We start from the raw sequence: 14697 nt of genomic DNA on the forward strand, positions 1-14697 counted from the left end.
TTTTTTTTAAATGGGGTGGTGGTGAAATGTGATATCAGATGCATGAGAGAGATGGATTGTAGGGCAATGTGTGGGAATGGAACTGATGAGATTGCTCTCAGTGGGCTGAATGGAAAGAGATACTGCTAAGTGATTTTTATTTAACATTTACATTTCATCTAATAGAGAACTTCATGTACACTAACAATGTCCAGCTCTTTCTTACAAGAAGGCATAACTTTAAGGTGAGAGGGGAAAAGTTTAAAGGAAATGTGTGCGTAAGTATTTTTATACAGTAGTAGGTGCCTGGAACACACTGCCAGGGGTGGTGGTGGAGACAGATACCATAGCGACATTTCAGAGGCTTTTAGATGGGCACCAGACTAAGTGTGACCTGTTGGGTCCCAGTCACACGGGAGGCCTGGTCCCCCAACTCAACCTATTCCCCAACGCAATATTCCACCACTCATCCGTTCCCCAACGCAACCTGTTCCCCAAAGCAATATTCCACCACTCACCCATAGCCCCTAACTGCGCAGGCGTGGGCGGGAGGGTGTGGGCGAGGGGGGTTGTGGGGGGAGAGGGGTGTGAGAGGGAGGAGAGGGGGGAGAGAATTCGGAGAAAAGACGGGGGAAGAGCCATGGGGGAGAGGGGGGTATTACTGGGGAGGGGGGCAGGAGCCAGCGAGGGGGACCAGAGGGGAAGGGGTTGGAGTTGGCGGTGCGATGTGGACTCACAGCGGGTGCGGATCGCTGGTCATTCTCCTCCGCCGGGATCAGTCTCCACTTTCCGTATGGCGACATCTCCGACTCCGCGGTGGGCTGGGCCGCTTCCGGCTCCTCCGAAATTGTGTCCGGTTCGAGACCTCCACCGGCCATCCAGAGCGTCCCTTAGCTCCAGTAAAGACGCGATGGTGCAGGAAGGGGCGGACCGTCCCGGGGAGTGACAGGAGAAGAGACTAATCTGACTGTGGCTCTGACTGGCAGGAGAGGAGGTCGATCTGCGCACACGCAGTTTTTAAGATTTTTAAACCTTGCTAACTTTTGCAATAGACCATTGACCGGCACAAAACTTTGTGCACTCGCAGCACAGGAAAACGGTGAGTGAGTTGGCGAAAAATAGCGCTATCGCGTACCGTTTTTGCGCAAATAGAAAAAACGCGCAAACCGGAAGATAACAGATCAGAGTTTTAGTTATGTATAGATAGAAGATAGATGTGGATATGCAGGGAATAGAAGGATATGGATCATATGCACGGAGGCAAGATCAGTTTAACTTGACATCATGTTAGGCACAGATATTGTAGGCCGATGTGACTGTTGCCGAGCTTTACTGTTCTATGTTAATATTAATGATCTGGATGAGGGAATTGAAGGCAATATCTCCAAGTTTGCGGATGACACTAAGCTGGGGGGCAGTGTTAGCTGTGAGGAGGATGCTAGGAGACTGCAAGGTGACTTGGATAGGCTGGGTGAGTGGGCAAATGTTTGGCAGATGCAGTATAATGTGGATAAATGTGAGGTTATCCATTTTGGTGGAAAGCAGACTATTATCTAAATGGTGGCCGACTAGGAAAAGGGGAGATGCAGCGAGACCTGGGTGTCATGGTACACCAGTCAGTGAAAGTAGGCATGCAGGTGCAGCAGGCAGTGAAGAAAGCGAATGGTATGTTAGCTTTCATAGCAAAAGGATTTGAGTATAGGAGCAGGTTGGTACACCAGTCATTGAAAGTAGGCATGCAGGTGCAGCAGGCAGTGAAGAAAGCGAATGGTATGTTAGCTTTCATAGCAAAAGGATTTGAGTATAGGAGCAGGGAGGTTCTACTGCAGTTGTACAGGGTCTTTGTGAGACCACACCTGGAGTATTGCGTACAGTTTTGGTCTCCAAATCTGAGGAAGGACATTATTGCCATAGAGGGAGTGCAGAGAAGGTTCACCAGACTGATTCCTGGGATGTCAGGACTGTCTTATGAAGAAAGACTGGATAGACTTGGTTTATACTCTCTAGAATTTAGGAGATTGAGAGGGGATCTTATAGAAACTTACAAAATTCTTAAGGGGTTGGACAGGCTAGATGCAGGAAGATTGCTCCCTATGTTGGGGAAGTCCAGGACAAGGGGTCACAGCTTAAGGATAAGGGGGAAATCCTTTAAAACCGAGATGAGAAGAACTTTTTTCACACAGAGAGTGGTGATTCTCTGGAACTTTCTGCCACAGAGGGTAGTCGAGGCCAGTTCATTGGCTATATTTAAGAGGGTTAGATGTGGCCCTTGTGGCTAAGGGGATCAGAGGGTATGGAGAGAAGGCAGGTACGGGATACTGAGTTTGATGATCAGCCATGATCATATTGAATGGCGGTGCAGGCTCGAAAGGTCGAATGGCCTACTCCTGCACCTAATTTCTATGTTTCTATGTTCTTGGACATTTCAGAGTTGGCCACATTGCTAAGAATTTAGAATCAAAGTCAGTAGATTTCCTACCATGTGGACATTGTTGAATCAGATGGGGTTTTATGATTGTTCTGTAGTTTTGTGGCCACCATTACTAACCACAGATTTAGTTTGGTTTAATTTAGAGATACAGTGCGGAAACAGGCCCTTCGGTCCACCGAGTCCGCGCCGACCACCAACCCTGCACATTAACACTATCCTGCACACACGATGAACAATTTATGAATTTACCAAGCAAGTTAACCTTTAAACCTGTAGGTCTTGGTCGGTGGGAGGAGACCGGACATCCCAGGGAAAACCCTCGCAGTCACTGGGAGAACGTACAAACTCTGTACAGACAGCACCCGTAGTCGGGATCGAACCCGGGACTATGGCACTCTAAGGCAGCAACTCTACCGCTGTGCTAACATGCCACCCGTATCTTGAAAGGTTTAATCATGCAGATTATTCACCTTAATTTCTTTCCAGAGATGCTGCCTGCCCCGTTGAGTTACTCCAGCATTTAGTGTCGATTTTTGGTGTAAACCAGCATCTGCAGATCGTTCCTACACATTCACTCCTCTTATGGTTTCTCTCGGGTAGCATTGCTTGATCATGCCACTGATGTTTTCAAGGTGGAAAGTAACAATGGAAAATATTACCGCACCAAACCCCAAAGATTTTTATCATCCTGTGCGTAAAGGGCCCTAATTACACTTCAGTGAGGGCAGTTTATATCTTGAGACTTTTAATCCAGTTTGTTCTTCCTGTGCAGTAATTTTTAATTCATAAAATGGAACTTGCTTGCGTTAATCATTATGAAATAATTTGCTGATAACTAATAGCAGACCTGAAGCATGAATGGTGATGAAACTTGTGCTTATAGTACAAGGAGTGTTCAGTAATTAGTACACCTGAATTATGAAGCATCGTCTAGACTTTTGCCATGGAATGTAAAAGAAGTCCTTTAGCCCTGAAGAAATGAATCAAAAATATTTTTCTTCATGTTGATCTCATTTTTTTTTTTTGAACCTCACCCTATAAAATTTGTTCAAACAAAGTACCTAAAATACCTTGATGAGTCATTTCTTCTTGTTCACAGCATTCAAAGTATTGGGATAAATATATTTGTGAAATAGAATTGGTACTGTCGCAACATTTTAAAGGTATATAGACAGGTTCATGGATACGAAAGGTTTAGAGGGATATGGGCCAAACACAGGCAGGTAGGACATCTTGGTCAGCATGGGCTAGTGATTGAAAATTGGATGATTTATATGGTTTGGTTGGTCACAAGAAAATCTATTCAATAGAGAATCATAGTCATACAGCGCATAGTCATCCCGAGTGGTGGCGCCATTGAGTGTGGCAGCCTCGTCTGCAGCTGTTTGTTCTTCACCCTTTTTTTATTTTTAGTTTGTCAAAATGTTTTGTTCTGGAGGCCTTTTAGTCTTTTTATGGGGGGGAAGGGGGAAGCCGTTTTTACCAGACACTACCTGATCAAGATTGCGTCCTTCCTCCGAGCCGCATTTTCGCCCCCCTCCTCACGGCCTACCATCTGGATTGGCGTGGCCTTTCCTGTCGGAGACCGGCCAGAGCCTCGAGCTGCAGCTTCAGCGGCTGCGCAGCACTGAGGTACCATCGCGGAGCGGGCGATACCTTGCCTGGGTCGCTGTGTGGAGCTCCGGAGTGCTGCGACTGCCAACTTCAACATCGTGGAGGTGTGGTCTGCGGATCTTCCAGCCGCGGCGGCGCTGACTTTATCATTGTGGAGCCTGGGATCTTTCGCCGAGGTCGCCAGTGTTGGAGCTCCGCCCAGCGCAGCCTGTGGACTTCGGGAGCCGCGGTCTCCGGGAGGAAGCGCCCGTTTCGGAACTCCCAGCCGCTGAGAGCTTTCTACCGACGCCGGAGTTCCATCATTCCGGCGAGAGGGCCTGAAACATCGGGCCACCGTAGCGGCGACAGCGAAGGCCTCAATAGGCCCCAACCCCGGGTGAACATAGAGGAAGTGGACTGAACTTTGCTGCCTTCCCTCACAGTGGGAAACATTGATCACGCTGTAGGGGGATGTTTTTTATGTGTAATGTTAAATTCTACAATGTTGTGTTTATCTTATTTGTGTGCTGCAATGGCAACTCAAATTTCACTGCACCAATTGGTGTGTGTGACAATAAATGTCCTTTGGAAATAGGCCCTTCGCCCCAACTTTTGCCCATGCTGACCAACATGCACCATCTATACTGGTCCCACCTGCCTGCATTTGGCGCATATCCCTCCGATCCCGTCCTAAGCATGTACCTGTCGAAATGTTTCTTAAGCATTGCAATAAAACCTGCCTTCTCTGGCATCTCGTTCCATACACCCACCGCCCTTTGTGTAAAAATAAAGTTACTCATCAGGTTCCGATCAAATCTTTCTCCCCTTCTCTTAAACGCATGTCCTCGGGTTCTCGATTCTTCTACTATGGGCAAAAGACTCCGTATGTTTACCTGATCTATTCCTCTCGGGTTTCCTCTCAATGTTTAACCATCAGCCCTTATTTCATTTTGGAATTAAGTTTAATTTTTTTAATTATAAGAAGAGGTGAGTATCAATGTAGCTATATCACTCCCATTACTTTTGTCACCAATGTTAGCAAAATACAACCTTAACAATTTTAATGATACATTCCTGGCACAGTACCCATTAAATACCAGGAAATGTCCTGAGCGTGCTACGAAGGTGTTTGACTGTACAAATAACAATTGTCCGTGTGCACGCATAACGTCTGGTGCCATAGAGTGGTATTCTGCAACATCTCCATTGTTAGTCTGTGCACATTCTTCAAGAAACTGTGGATGTTGGAAGCTTGAGTAAAACACAAAGTGCTGGAGTAACTCAACAGGTCAGGCAGCAAACGTGAAAGCAATGAAGAGCTGACGTCAGACTGAAGAGTTCCCAACCAAAAACATTGCATATCAATTCCTTCCGCAGATAATGCGTGATGCACAGGGTTACTCCAACACTTTGTAAGAAGTGAAATGCGTTGAGTTACTCCAGCAAATTTTGCCAGGACGAGGGTCTGAGCTATAATAGGGAGAGGTTGGACAGGCTAGGACTCTATTCCTTGGAGGCCGAGGGGTGATCTTAGAGGTGTATAAAATCATGAGAGGAATTGATAAGGTGAATGAGCAATGTCTTTTACCCAGAGTAAGGTAATCAAAAAACAGAGGACATTAGTTTAAGGTGAGAGTGGAAATATTTAATAGGAACCTGAGGGGTAACTTTTTCCATACAAAGGGTGGTGGTATATGGATTGTGTTACCAAAGGAGGTATTTGAGGCAGGTACTATAACAACATTTAAAAAACATTTGGAGAGGTACATGAATAAGAAAGGTTGAAAGGAATATTAGCCATGTGCGAGCAGGTGGGACTAGCATAGATGGGGCATCTTTGTCGGCATGGGCAAGTTGGGCAGAACGGCCTGTTTCCTTGATCTACAACTGTATGGTTCTGAGTCCCAACTGGAAACGTCGCCTCTCTATTCCCTCCACAGATGCTGCCTGACCCACTGAGTTACTCCAGCACTTTGTGATTTGCTCAAATCAGTCAGATCAGTGTTCCTGTTTTTGGACACCAAGGGCTTTTGCATGGGTTGCAAAATGCTCCTGGGATTTAGTTTTGGCCAGCACTGATATAATTTTATGGTTACTGGCCCATTGCTAAGCTTTATGACACAACAATTATAGCCGCATCATTTTACTAACTGGCAAGTCATGATAGATCGGGGGCCTGGGGGTTTCTCTGTGGTTTCTGTGCAATTGCAGATTGTAATGCTGCTTCTACAAAAGCTGTACTGTACTTGTTCAAACTCTCTGCACCGCACTGTCTGCATCTGTTGCCAGCAGCGAGTTGGTGGCTAAACACAAATGCATTGTGTGGTGAGAGGATGGCAATGTCTTCAAAGATCCTGCAACAAAAGTCGAATATCACAAGACATTCAAGCCCTCTGCACTTACTCATACTGCTTCAATTATAACATTTAGAGTCATAGAGTCTTACAGCGTGGAAACAGGCCCTTCAGCCCATTTGCCCACATGGCCCAGCATGTAAATACACTGTAAATACACTGTAAATGGCTCGATTGTAATCATGTATTGTCTTTCCGCTGACTGGATAGCACGCAACAAAATCTTTTCACTGTACCTCAGTACAAGTGACAGTAAACTAAACTGAACTGATAATAATAATAATAATAATAAATTTTATTTATGGGCGCCTTTCAAGAGTCTCAAGGACACCTTACAAATATTTAGCAGGTAGAGGAAAAACATGTAAGGGGAATGAAATAAATAGTAGAGACATGACTAGAACACAAAGTAAAGACAGAATTCAATACAAAACACAATATGAGGCAATTAATGCACAGATGAAAAGGGAGGGGGACGTGGGGCTAAGGATAGGCAGAGGTGAAGAGATGGGTCTTGAGGCGGGACTGGAAGATGGTGAGGGACACGGAATTGCGGATCAGTTGGGGGAGGGAGTTCCAGAGCCTGGGAGCTGCCCTGGAGAAGGCTCTGTCCCCAAAACTGCGGAGGTTGGATGTGGATGGAGAGGAGACCGGCTGATGTGGATCTGAGGGACCGTGAGGGTTGGTAGGGGGAGAGGAGGTCAGTGAGATATGGGGGGGGCCAGATGGTGGAGGGCTTTGTAGGTGAGGATCAGGATTTTGTAGTTGATCCGGTGGGAGATGGGAAGCCAGTGAAGTTGTTTGAGGACTGGAGTGATGTGATGCCAGGATTTGGTGTGGGTGATGAGTCGGGCGGCTGCGTTCTGGACCAGTTGGAGTCGGTTGATGTAGGTGGAGCTGATGCCAAGGAGAAGTGAGTTGCAGTAGTCCAGTCGGGAGGAGATGAAGGCATGGATGAGTCTTTCAGCAGCGGGAGGTGTGAGAGAGGGTCTGAGTTTGGCGATGTTGCGGAGATGAAAGAAGGAGGTTTTAATGACATGGCGGATGTGAGGCTCAAGGGAGAGGGTGGAATCAAAGATCACGCCAAGGTTGCGGGCCTGGGGAGATGCGGAGACAGTGGTGCCGTCGATGGTGAGAGTGGGGTTATTGATTTTGCTGAGTGTGGCTTTGGAGCCTATGAGGAGGAATTCTGTCTTATCGCTGTTGAGTTTGGGAAAATTATGTTGCATCCAGGTTTTTATAGCTGACAAACAGGAGTTAATATGGGAGAGGGGGGGGGGGGGGGGGTTGGGGGGGGATTTGGTGCCGAGGTAGATCTGGGTGTCATCAGCGTAACAGTGGAAGTCCAGGTTGAAGTGGTGGAGTATCTGACCAAGGGGGAGGATGTAGATGATAAAGAGGAGGGGGCCGAGTACGGAGCCTTGGGGAACGCCTTGAGTGACTGTGGCTGTAGCAGAGGTGTGGTTGTGGAGAGAGATGAAGTGGGATCTGTTGGAAAGGTAGGAACGGAGCCAGCTGAGTGCAGAGCCTTCAATGCCGAGGTCTTTGAGTCTGGTGAGCAGGATGTTATGGTTCACTGTATCGAAGGCTGCGCTCAGGTCGAGGAGGATGAGGATGTTGAGGGAACCAGTGTCAGCAGAGGTGAGGAGGTCGTTGAGGACTTTGAGGAGAGCAGTTTCTGTGCTATGGAGGGGGCGAAAGCCAGATTGGAGGGGTTCAAGTAGGTTATACGCAAGGAGGTGGGAATGAAGTTGTGACGCAACGATACGCTCCAGGGTTTTTGAAAGAAAGGGGAGGTTTGAGATTGGGCGGTAGTTAATGAGAGAGGAGGGATCAAGACCAGGTTTCTTTAAGATTGGTGTAACAGCAGCAGTTTTGAAAGTGGAGGGGACAATTCCTTGGGACAATGAGGAGTTGAAGAGATTAGTGAGGTAGGGGCAGAGAACGGGGAGGCAGGACTTCAGCAGGGGAGTGGGGAGAGGGTCGAGGGAGCAGGTAGTGGGTTTGGAAGAGCTGATGAGTTTGGAGATTTCAATAGGGGTGACCAGGTCAAACTAGGAGAGGAAGCAGTGCGGAGGAGGGGTAAGGATGTCAGTGGAGATGTTGAAAGGAGGGGCCTTGGTAGGTGGTGGAGTAGGTCCTTAGTTTGACAGACATCATGCTTCTCTTCTTGAAAGAGATTCCTCGTCTCCTTGCAGCCTTTGGGTTAAGAGAGAGTGTTAATTTTTGAGGGACTTATAAGGAAGAATTGTAGTGTGAGAGATCGAGGGAAAATAGGGTGAATGCATTGTGTCTTTTACCCAGACTAGGGGAATCAGGGCACAGGTTTAAGGTGAGAGGGGAACATTTTGAGTTTAGTTTTTGAGTTTGAGTTGTGTTTAAGTTTAGTTTAATTTAATAGGAACCTGAGGGGCTATTATTTCCACACCGGGTTGTAGATATATGCAAAGTGATGCCAGAGGAGGTAGTCGGGGCAGGTACAATAACAACATTTAAAAGATATTTGGACAGGTACATGGATAGAAAAGGTTTAAGAGGATATGGGCCAATTACGGGCGGATGGGACAAGTGGCGGGGACATCTTGGTTGGTGTGGGCAAGTTGGGCTGAAGGGCATGTTTCCTTGCTGTAGGACACTAATAGTTTTGGTTAGTATTAATAAACTGAACTAAACTATTAGAGTCACAGAGTCATACAGCAACGAAACAGGCCCTTCGGCCCAACTTGTCCACGCATAATCATAATATCGCAGAATTTTATGTAAAGATTGAAAGTAACGTAGTTCAATCTAAACAAAAATAAACAAGGAAGGCATGAGTTATCCACGGTGAATCGGGAAACAACATAAATGGATAAGATAGAATTTTGAGAATTATTTAAGATTTATGGCAAATATATATTCCTTTTAAGATATAAAACTAAACATGACAAGTGGTCCAGCTGAACCTGAAGAGACATTAAAGATAATATTGGATCCAAGGAAAAGACTTGTAATGTTTGCAACAAGAGTAGTTAGGCTGAGGATATGGAAAATTTCAAATTTCAACTTAGCACGACAAGAATAATCTAGTGAGAAAAGTGAAAACAGACTGCAAATGACTGTAACAGACTGAATATTGAATTCTCCAATTTTCAGTAATCTTCCCCCCCACCTCTGCTGTGTCATCACCTTAGTGAGCACACATTCTCCCACCACCATGTCCCTCACTTTCCACCCCCCTTTCCCCCAGCGCGCCCCTCCCCCTCCCCCTCCCCCTCCCAATGTCTCCTTCCACCTAACTCCCTCCCTCTGGTTTTACTTTTCATTCCTCCTCAATCATTATCTAACATACTTATTTTGTCTCCATTTCACCTCTAGCCTTAGTCACTCACTCCACCCATCTGCCAATCAACCTCCTCCTCGCCTGTATCCACCTATCACTCGCCAGGCTTTGACCTGTCCCTCCTCTTTTCCAGCTGGTCTCTTCCCTACTACAATCAGTCTGAGGAAGGGTCCTGATCCGAAATGTTAACTGTCCATATCCGTCACAAATACTGCTGACCCGCTGAGTTGCTCCATCACTTTGTGTTTTGCTCAAGATTCCAGTCTCTGCAATTGCTTGCCTCTGAACGATTCTACAAGTTTGAACAAACCTTAACGATTGATAGAGTGGGACAGGAATTGTAGTGAAATTAAACAAATATTTTGTGCTCGAGGGCATGAGCTAGAGAGAGAGGTTGAGCAGGCTAGTACTCTATTCCTTGGAATTCAGGAGGATGAGGGGTGTTCTTATAGAGCTGTACAAAATCATGAGAGGCATCGACCGGGTAGACACACAGTCTCGTGCCCAGAGTAGGGGAATCAAAAGCCAGAGGACATAGGTTTAAGGCGAGGGGGAAAAAGTTTTAATAGGAATGTGAGGGATAACTTTTTCACACAAAGAGTGGTGTGTGTATGGAATGAGCTGCCGGAGGAGGTCGTTGAGACAGGTACTATTGCAACGTTTAAGAAACATTTAGACAGGTACATGGATAGGTTTAGAGGGATATGGCCCAAACATAGCCAGGTGGAATTGGTGTAGATGGGGCATGTTGGTCAAGTTACTCCACCATTTTGTGTCTATCTAATTTTGTAAGTGAGTGAGTTTAGTTTTTGTTGCACACTAACCAGTCACCGGAAAGATAATACAGGATTACAATTGAACATTCCCACATTCCCAGTTCACATGAAGGGCCTTTGACCTGAAGTATTAACACCTGACCTACTGGGTGTTTCCATCATATTCTGTTAATATTTTAAGGGATTTGACTGGGTAGGTGTGGGGATCATGCTTCCTTGCCTGCAGTTAGCCAGGGATCAACTATTTAACACCAAGATGAGGTTCAGTTTATTTTAGTTCCCACCAGCCAGTGATCCCCATACAGTAGCACTACCCTACTCACTAGGGATAATTTATAATTTTTACCAAAGCCAAATTAACCTACTTTGGAGCGTGGGAGAAACTGCAGCATCCGTGGAAAACCCACGCGGTCACGGGGAGAACGTACAAACTCCGTACAGAAAGCACCCATACCCACAGTTAGGATTCTGACTAGGTCTCTGGTCTGTAAGGCAGCAACTCTTCTGCTGCACCACTGTGCCACCACACTGAATCTTTGGAATTCTCCCAAGCAGGCTGTGGAGGTTCAGTTGCTGGGTATGCTCAAGGTAGTGACTGACAGATTTTAAGATATTAAAATATCCATTGACGGTAATGAATTCCACAAATTCACCACCCACTGACTGAAGATATTCCTCCTCATCTCCTTTCTAAAGGTACGTATTTTTATTCCAAGGCTATGGCCTCTGGTCTTAGAATCTCCCACTAGTGGAAACGTCCTCTCCACATCCATTCTATCCAGGCCTTTCACTAGTTGGTAAATTTCAATGAGGTCACCCCCCCTAGATAATCTTCAATATCTTTAGTATTTCTCCCTGCTCATGAACAACAATGGTGCTCTTTCTGTGCTTATCTCCATCCCTCCCATACAAGAGGAACAAAACGCCCTTTAAATCATGGCCACACACTTGAACAATGAAATACTGCATTCAAGGTCTCCGAGTCATGCATCTCTGCCGGCTCCGCACTTGCCCTCTGTCTGCAATCAAGCAAAATGTCCAAACGTTTCTCAAAAATAATCCTGGAACAAAGGATATTAAAAGCACACATTTGTCCAACTCAGCTGCCAATCTAAACACAATCCTTTGAAAGGATCCCTTGGGATGTCAATCATGGAAGACTGTGAATTGATGGAGTGACTAGACTCATTAATCCTTCTGAGCACTCTGAGAGGTCTGTGGTTACAGGGCCGTTCACCTCTCTGGTTAGTGGTGTGAGACTGTCACATAGGCCAGAATAGAACCAAAGCCCTGCACTTAACAGGTAGTTCCATGTTAATCCCCTTTTTCCCCGAACGGGAACCGAGTTCAATCACATTAATGCATCTGACAAATCAGACCATTGATACTTTGACAAATTGGCTCGCCGTGTTAGATAAATACTTCACTCTAACCCATAGGCTGTGACCAGCGAGCAGAATAAATCTTTTTATGGCCAAGATTGCTTCAATTTTCACGCGATTCTCATGGTACTGACTGTAACTCAATCCATTGTAACGGTGTTAGTAAGCCCAGACCTGCAATTACTCTGGCAGGCCAATTTTATGATCTGCAGTAGGTTGTAACAGACGGTCTTGAAACCAGAGAAGGGGCACAGCATGGGAAAGCTATAGAATCTCACAAAAGGAATATAATTAGCAATTGTTTTGTTCTGCAAAATGAAGCAAGTCCTAGTTCTCGTCGCTCGGGTAAGTGTCAAGTGGTATTTAGCCACACGGGTGGGCGGTTCTCTGTTTGTCTCGAGCTTCTGCTGTCAACCCAAACCACAGGGGACACACTAGCATAGCAATTAAGTTACTGTGCCAGGCTGCTCTCAGGGCTGAGGATGGTTAGCTTCCACTGAGGAGTGGAAGGTGCCTATGTACCACTTCTATTTATGTGGGATAGCCTTTGCATACCCGTTACCACACAGGCCTGATGGAGCAAAGTACTAATCCAGTGGCTTCTTCTTCTTCTTGCAAATGGCGTGCACAGCCTAAAGTTGTCAGACAACTTGTTCTGTTTGATCTTCTATTTGTGCACGCCAGGTTGATTGCATTCATCGAAACAAGGTGGACCAAGTGAGGGTTGCAATCTACCACCCCATCCAGTGGCAAGGAGGTCCAAATCAGTTAGACATACGTGCACGCACATGCATGCATGCAAATCTCACTCACCCGCCCAATGCCGCTCCCTCTCCCCACCCCACTTACTCACCCTGCCCAGTCCTATCAACAACGAGAGAGCAGTCCTCATCTTTCTTATTGGAGATTCTCGGACTATCTTTAATTGGACTTACTGAAGTTTATTTTGCAATAAACGTTATTCCCTTCATCCGGTATCTGTACACTGTGGATGACTGTAATCGTGTATGGTCTTTCTACTGACTAGTTAGCGTGCAACAAAAGCTTTTCAATGTACCTCGGTACACATGACAATAAACCACACTAAGCCTTTCCTTTCACTTTTTAGACAATGGCGGGCAGACCTTAGGGGGCGGAAACAACTGGCCCCTGCGAGGAAGGAAATGGACGCTGTGGGAAGGTGGTGTCCGAGGTGTGGGCTTTGTCACCAGCCCACTGCTCAAGCAAAAGGGCAGAGTTAATCGAGAATTCATTCACATCTCCGACTGGCTCCCGACTTTAGTGCATTTGGCCGAAGGATCCACTAAAGGCACCAAACCACTGGATGGCTTTGACGTGTGGAAGACTATCAGGTACTGTGCATCTAGTATCACTGCAAATAAACTGTTTGGTTGAAACATTGTGCACCACTTTGAAGTAAGATTGTAGAAGCACATTCTGCACCTTGCTGGGTCAGGCAACAGCCCTGGAGAACATGGATAGGTGACGTTTCCTAGCTATGTTCTCCAAAGATGCTGCATGACCCACCAAGTTATTCCAGCACCTTGTGTCCATCGTTGTAAGCCTGAATCTGCTGTTCCTTGTTTCTACATTCTACACTTTGCTATTGTGCATTGACGTACAGGTATAGCAGCCTTGATAGTAGGTTTCCAGTTGAGGGGATCCTTCAGAATTTATTTCTACTGACGCTGTGGTCTACTCCTAGTGTAGGGATAGTATTTGGGATGGTATACAATACAATATTTATTCAATGTCATTTGAACCTCAGTGAGGCTCAAACAAAACTCTGTTTCTACAGCCATACAAACAAAACAAATCCTACAAGACACACAAACAATTCAATTCACACAAACATACATCACAGTGAATCTCCTCCTCACTGTGATGGAAGGCAAAGTCTTTCCTCTCCCCTGTGCACCATTTTTCTCCCGATGTTGAAGCCCCAGGCGGGCGATGGTAAGTCCCACGGCCATTAAGGCCGCGCCGGGCAATGTACAGCCCCGCTCCAGGGCTAAATGTCGCAAAGTTGGAGTCCCCGGCGGGCGTTGGAATGTCCCGCGGCCATTAAAGCCGCGCCGGGCGATGTACAGCCCCGCTCCGGGTCGTTCCAGCCCTGCGACACGGGCTGGAGAAGTTGTGTTGCGGGAGCTCCGGAAAGCGGTCTCCCACCAGGGACCCGCGAGCTCCCGATGTCCCGTCCACCGGACCTGCGGCTGGGGCCTCCGAGCTCCGGAGTCGGGCCGCAGCAGCGAGCTACCACTGCTCCCCACGCTCCGAGGCCGGCCAGCCCCACGAAGGTAAGTCCGCAGCTCCGCAGGCTCCGCGACTGGAGCCCCCAGGACAACGGAGACCCGACAGGGAAAAGGTCGGGTCTCCCGTGCAGGGAAGAGATTTTAAAAGTTCCCACCCCGCCCCCCACATATACACAGCCAAAAACAGTATAAAAAAACACAACAACTACATTTAACTAGACAAACAAAATATAAAAAATACAGGCAGGCTGCAGGGGCCACTGCAACGTGAGTCGCGCCATCAACCGGGAACAACCGATGGTATTGAGAACTTTGACATGTATTAGCAGCACAAGAGCGTAAATGGTTGAAGGTGTGCAGCACCTCACAAACTACTGACTCTTTAGACTTTACTTTGGACTTTAGAGATACAGCGTGGAAACAGGCCCTTCAGCTCACAGTCCGCGCCGACCAGCGATCACAACACTATCCTACATTCGAGGCACAATTTACAATTTTTATCGAAGCCAATTAATCTACAAACCTGTATGTCTTTGGAGTGTGTGAGGAAACCGGAACACCCGGAGAAAACCCACGCGGTCACAAGGAGAACGTACAAATTCCATACA

At 46.7% G+C, this 14697-nt stretch overlaps 1 protein-coding gene across 1 annotated transcript in view; it reads left to right on the forward strand.

Annotated features, from left to right (window-relative positions):
- arsb (arylsulfatase B) overlaps positions 1 to 14697 on the forward strand; it is a 91022-nt gene that overhangs the window by 31411 nt on the left and 44914 nt on the right. Inside the window, exon 5 of the mRNA XM_033018600.1 lies at positions 12946 to 13189. Coding sequence (XP_032874491.1) covers positions 12946 to 13189 — 244 coding nt within the window. The remainder of the gene's footprint in view (positions 1 to 12945; positions 13190 to 14697) is intronic.

Source organism: Amblyraja radiata, chromosome 3, assembly GCF_010909765.2.
Source record: "Amblyraja radiata isolate CabotCenter1 chromosome 3, sAmbRad1.1.pri, whole genome shotgun sequence".
In the NCBI taxonomy this organism is placed as follows: domain Eukaryota; kingdom Metazoa; phylum Chordata; class Chondrichthyes; order Rajiformes; family Rajidae; genus Amblyraja; species Amblyraja radiata.